Genomic DNA, 5,000 nt, shown 5'->3' on the forward strand with positions numbered 1-5,000 from the left:
GCGGACGTTTGATTGCGGACAGGCCCACAAAGGGACAACAGCGTGCGAATCCGGTCACCCCCCCCCCCTCCCCGGCCCGCCTACGGCGGAATGAGTTTTCAGCGCTGATATACCGTCCCATATTTTTCTGAAACCAGATCAACTGCAGCTGTGCGTTTGGCACGCGGCGTGCAGTAATTACCGAAGAGACTGGTTTCCATTTCAAACCGTAATAAGTTACTGTTATCCTTCAACTGTGAAACACTCACTATAGCGAACGAGAACGAGCCGCCAGGTCGGAAACTGCAGAAGAGTGGGCGTGCATATCAATAGGGGATACATAGAGAGAGACCAAAACCTGCAGCAAAAAGCAACAGCAGCCCAGTTAAGAGTGTCCTGTTTAAAAACACGAGCCGTTGTGCTGCGATAGCGTGTCATCACAGCATGAATGTGGACCTTGGACAATTCAGAATGTACAACGAGCAGGTGACCCTCCACGACGTAAACCAAGTCACCATCAAAAGCTCCTCTTCATAAATCTCGTGGTTGTTGGAATCACTGAAATGCGGATGACGTTATGCAGGATGCTCTCCCTGTCCTAGAGAAGCGCGTTGTTTCGTTTCTGGTGTTTGATGACATGTGTGCAGGTGTTTACACATAAGTGTTTTTTTCTTGCTGGTGTTATGAAAACAGCACGCGCCCGCGGTCCTTCAGGCAGCCTGTCCGCGCTGTTGATGGCCGCAGGTGTTGGAAGTGACGTGAGGACGCTGCGAGGAGAGGGCCGTGGGGGAGAGAGAGAGAGAGAGAGAGAGAGAGAGAGAGAGAGAGAGGGAGGTGGAAAATGCCCAAGGTAGCGCGCGGAACGGGGACAGTGCTATGAATAGACGCTAGCATACGCTGCTCTGTTTGTAGATCAGGTTATAACACAGTTGGGTTTTATAACGTCAGTTCCACTGGTATGTTCTGTATGAAATCATTTACAATATAGAATATGACTGCTGGGTGCTTTGGGAAACGTGCCTGTGTCTGTGGGTGAGGATGGGGTGTTTTTGGTTGTGTGTATGAAGCCTACTGTCAGTCCAATCAGAGTGCAAAGGTCAACTGGCTGTCTGATTAACCCTCCCTGCATCCTTGTGTCTCTGTCTCTGTCTCTCTCTGTCTTTCTCTGTTGCTCTGTGTCTTCTGTCGGGCCTCTGCACAGGGTATGTGTGTGTAGTGTATGTGTAGCTATAGTGTGTGGTTTGTGTGTTCAGAGTAGTGAATAGTTGTGTTTGCCTCTTGTAGTATGCATTTCAAGCTGGTGCTTGAGGGTGATATTAGAGGAGAGGGTGAGAGGAGTGGAGAGGGTGAGTGAGTGGAGAGGGTGAGTGAGTGGAGAGGGTGAGAGGAGGGGGTGAGTGAGAGGAGATGAGAGGGTGAGTGATAGGAGAATAGAGGGGAGGGAGAGGAGAGAGGACGGAGGAGAGGGTAAGTGAGAGGAGAGGGTGAGTGAGAGTAGAGGGTGAGTGAGAGTAGAGGAGAGGGTGAGTGAGAGGAGACGGTAAGTGAGAGGAGAGGGTGAGTGAGAGTAGAGGAGAGGTGAGTGAGAGGAGAGGAGAGGGTGAGTGAGAGGAGACGGTAAGTGAGAGGAGAGGGTGAGTGAGAGTAGAGGAGAGGGTGAGAGGAGAGGGTGAGTGAGAGGAGAGGAGAGGGTGAGTGAAAGGAGAAGAGAGGGGAGGAGAGGGTAAGTGAGAGGAGACGGTAAGTGAGAGGAGAGGAGACGGTAAGTGAGAGGAGAGGGTTGAGTGAGAGGAGAGGGTGAGTGAGAGGAGAGGGTGAGTGAGAGTAGAGGAGAGGGTGAGTGAGAGGAGAGGGTGAGTGAGAGGAGAGGGTGAGTGAGAGTAGAGGAGAGGGTGAGTGAGAGTAGAGGAGAGGGTGAGTGAGAGGAGAGGGTGAGTGAGAGGAGAGGGTGAGTGAGAGTAGAGGAGAGGGTGAGTGAGAGGAGAGGGTGAGTGAGAGGAGAGGGTGAGTGAGAGTAGAGGGAGAGGGGTGAGTGAGAGAAGCCTGCTGTTCAGCTGGGCAAGACACTAATGTGTCTCCATTATTATGTGGATGTGATATGAAATGGAATTAAATCTTTAATTTCCACCCCTCCCCCTCCTACTAGTAACTACAGTCTCCCCTCCTACTAGTAACTACAGTCTCCCCTCCCCTCCTACTAGTAACTACAGTCTCCCCTCCTACTAGTAACTACAGTCTCCCCTCCTACTAGTAACTACAGTCCTCCCCTCCCCTCCTACTAGTAACTACAGTCTCCCCTCCTACTAGTAACTACAGTCTCCCCTCCTACTAGTAACTACAGTCTCCCATCCCCTCCTACTAGTAACTACAGTCTCCCCTCCTACTAGTAACTACAGTCTCTCCCCCTCCTTCTAGGAACTACATTCTGTCTCTATCTTTCTCTCTGCTTTTCTCTGCCTATTTCTCATCCTGTCACTCTCCATCTCTCTCTCTCTCTCTCTCTCTCTCTCTCTCTCTCTCTCTCGGGGAATTCAGTGTAGAACTTCATCCTTCAGTTAAACTGCATGTTGTTCACGTTGTTCATCTTACTGTGTCTGTGAGGTTTTTGGTTGCTTGAATCAGTGTAGCAAAACGTTTTATTGTGCAATGTGTGTACCACAAATTATTTACTTTAATTTTTGTTTGTATTAGATGACTCTTGGAATTCAGTGTCATAACCTCACAATAACATGGTAACAAATAGTCTTTTCCAACCATTACTAATATTTCTGAGAGAAAATGTTATCCTTGCTTTATGCTAATTTTGGTTGTTTGGGAAAGTTTTGTTGTTGGGTGTTAGTGTTTGGTGATGTTTTAATATTGCCTCCATGTAAAGTAAAACACTTCAAATGTTTTTTTTTTTCAGTTTATGCAGATCTGGAAAACAGTATAAAACATTTTTCTGCATTCAAGACACAATTTATAGAGTTTAACAGGGTCATCAGCATACAAATGTACATTACGTACTGTCACTATGGAAACTATCATACAAACTTAAAATAAAACAACATCTTTTATATGATTGGTGTTTGATGAGCTGATTGGTGTTTAATGAGCTGATTGGTGTTTGATGAGCTGATTGGTGTTTGATGATCTGATTGGTGTTTAATGAGCTGATTGGTGTCTTCCAGCAGAGGAATCTGGAGGGATATGTGGGCTTTGCCAACCTGCCCAACCAGGTGTACCGCAAGTCCGTCAAAAGGGGCTTTGAGTTCACTCTCATGGTCGTTGGTAAGTGACACAGCCAATTGTTTTATGTGTGTGTTTTCTCAGTATGTTTATGCAACCGTGTGTGTGTGTGTCCATGTGTAGGACATAGAAGACACAGTACTTGAGTGACTTGAATATTCTTTACTTAAGTGTGTGCGTGCGCACGCACAGAGTTTTGATCTTTGCATCTTCTGTGTTAGGTTGTTATCCAGGACTGCTGTGTTAGGTTGGTGTCCAGGACTGCCGTGTTAGGTTGGTGTCCAGGACTGCTGTGTTAGGTTGTTATCCAGGACTGCTGTGTTAGGTTGGTGTCCAGGACTGCTGCGTTAGGTTGGTGTCCAGGACTGCTGTGTTAGGTTGGTGTCCAGGACTGCTGTGTTAGGTTGGTGTCCAGGACTGCTGTGTTAGGTTGGTGTCCAGGACTGCTGTGTTAGGTTGGTGTCCAGGACTGCTGTGTTAGGTTGTTGTCCAGGACTGCTGTGTTAGGTTGGTGTCCAGGACTGCTGTGTTTGGTTGGTGTCCAGGACTGCTGTGTTAGGTTGGTGTTCAGGACTGCTGTGTTAGGTTGGTGTTCAGGACTGCTGTGTTAGGTTGGTGTCCAGGACTGCTGTGTTAGGTTGGTGTTCAGGACTGCTGTGTTAGGTTGTTGTCCAGCAGAGGTGGGACCAAGTCAGTGTTTTGCAAGTCTCAAGTAAGTCCAAGTCTTTATCCTGAAGTCCCAAGTCAAGTCTCAAGCAAAGACAGTCAACTCAAGTCAAGTCTCGAGTCAAGACAGGCAACAGTCAAGTCAAGTCCCAAGTCTGAAACTTGGAATTTCAAGTCCTTTCGAGTCTTTTTTTTTTTTTTTACAGGCACCAACGCTTTACGAATGCTACGCTGATGCATTTCTTTACTCGTTTTGTTGGTGTCCGCCAGCCAAAAGATGACAGATCATTTACATTTTATCTTCTCTTAATTACATAAATGTACTTAAACAAGAATGTTTCGTTACATCATTTTACACGAAAATAGCAAGCTTCATCGTAAGCAAGATGCTGTCATTACGAATGGTTATTCTAAACATTTGGATAAAATGTTTAAATATAGACTAATAAAAGGTTAGGGTTATTTTTTCATTGTTTTCTGTTATTGTGGGGTCACGGTGTACTATTGTTACCTGGAGATTCAGTGGGGTCACATATTCTGATGGCTGCCGTCAGAATTGGTGACCCCAGTTAAAAAGGCTCACCTGTACATCCCATTCATGATTTCTTTGTTGGCTGCAATGGTGAGGGGATGGTAAATATTGTTTAAGTACATTTATGTAATTAAGAGACAATAAATGTAAATATAAACATCTGTCATATTTTGGCTCGTGGACACCAACAAAACGAGTAAAGAAAGTGCATCAGCGTAGTTTACGTAGCATTCGTAAAGCGTTTGTGCCTCTGAACAGAAACTGTGCAATAACGCCCCCTGTGGTCACAAAACTCGACGGTCACAGAATCTGGTGTAACGCCGGTCTGCGTCAGAAGGACGGAAATGAAATTAATGGGGCGCACTTTATAAATATTAATATGCGTTTTAAAATTTAGATTTCGGGTAAAAAAAATCAAGTATTTGCAAGTAAACAGGTTCAAGTCCAATTCAAGTCCCAAATTATTGGTGTAAAAGTCCAGTCAAGTCTAAGTCTCTGAATATTTTTTCAAATCAAGTCAAAAGTCTTAATATTAATGACTCGAGTCTGACTCGAGTCCAAGTCATGTGACTCGAGTCCCCCACCTCTGTTGTCC

General features: G+C 45.8%; 1 protein-coding gene across 2 annotated transcripts in view; it reads left to right on the plus strand.

The window, feature by feature from the left end:
* Nucleotides 1-408: 408 nt before the first annotated feature.
* Nucleotides 409-5,000, plus strand: part of septin15 (septin 15) — a 24,485-nt gene continuing 19,893 nt past the window's right edge. Inside the window, exons 1-2 of one of the 2 annotated variants that reach the window (XM_077022270.1) lie at nt 409-465; nt 3,150-3,249. In XM_077022270.1, the coding sequence (XP_076878385.1) occupies nt 424-465; nt 3,150-3,249 (142 nt within the window). In that variant the 5' untranslated portion in view covers nt 409-423. Of the gene's footprint in view, nt 466-2,692; nt 2,712-3,149; nt 3,250-5,000 lie in introns of those variants that run through there. The other variant, XM_077022271.1, reaches the window with a different exon arrangement.

The sequence above is a fragment of the Brachyhypopomus gauderio genome, chromosome 11, assembly GCF_052324685.1.
Source record: "Brachyhypopomus gauderio isolate BG-103 chromosome 11, BGAUD_0.2, whole genome shotgun sequence".
Lineage (NCBI taxonomy): Eukaryota > Metazoa > Chordata > Actinopteri > Gymnotiformes > Hypopomidae > Brachyhypopomus > Brachyhypopomus gauderio.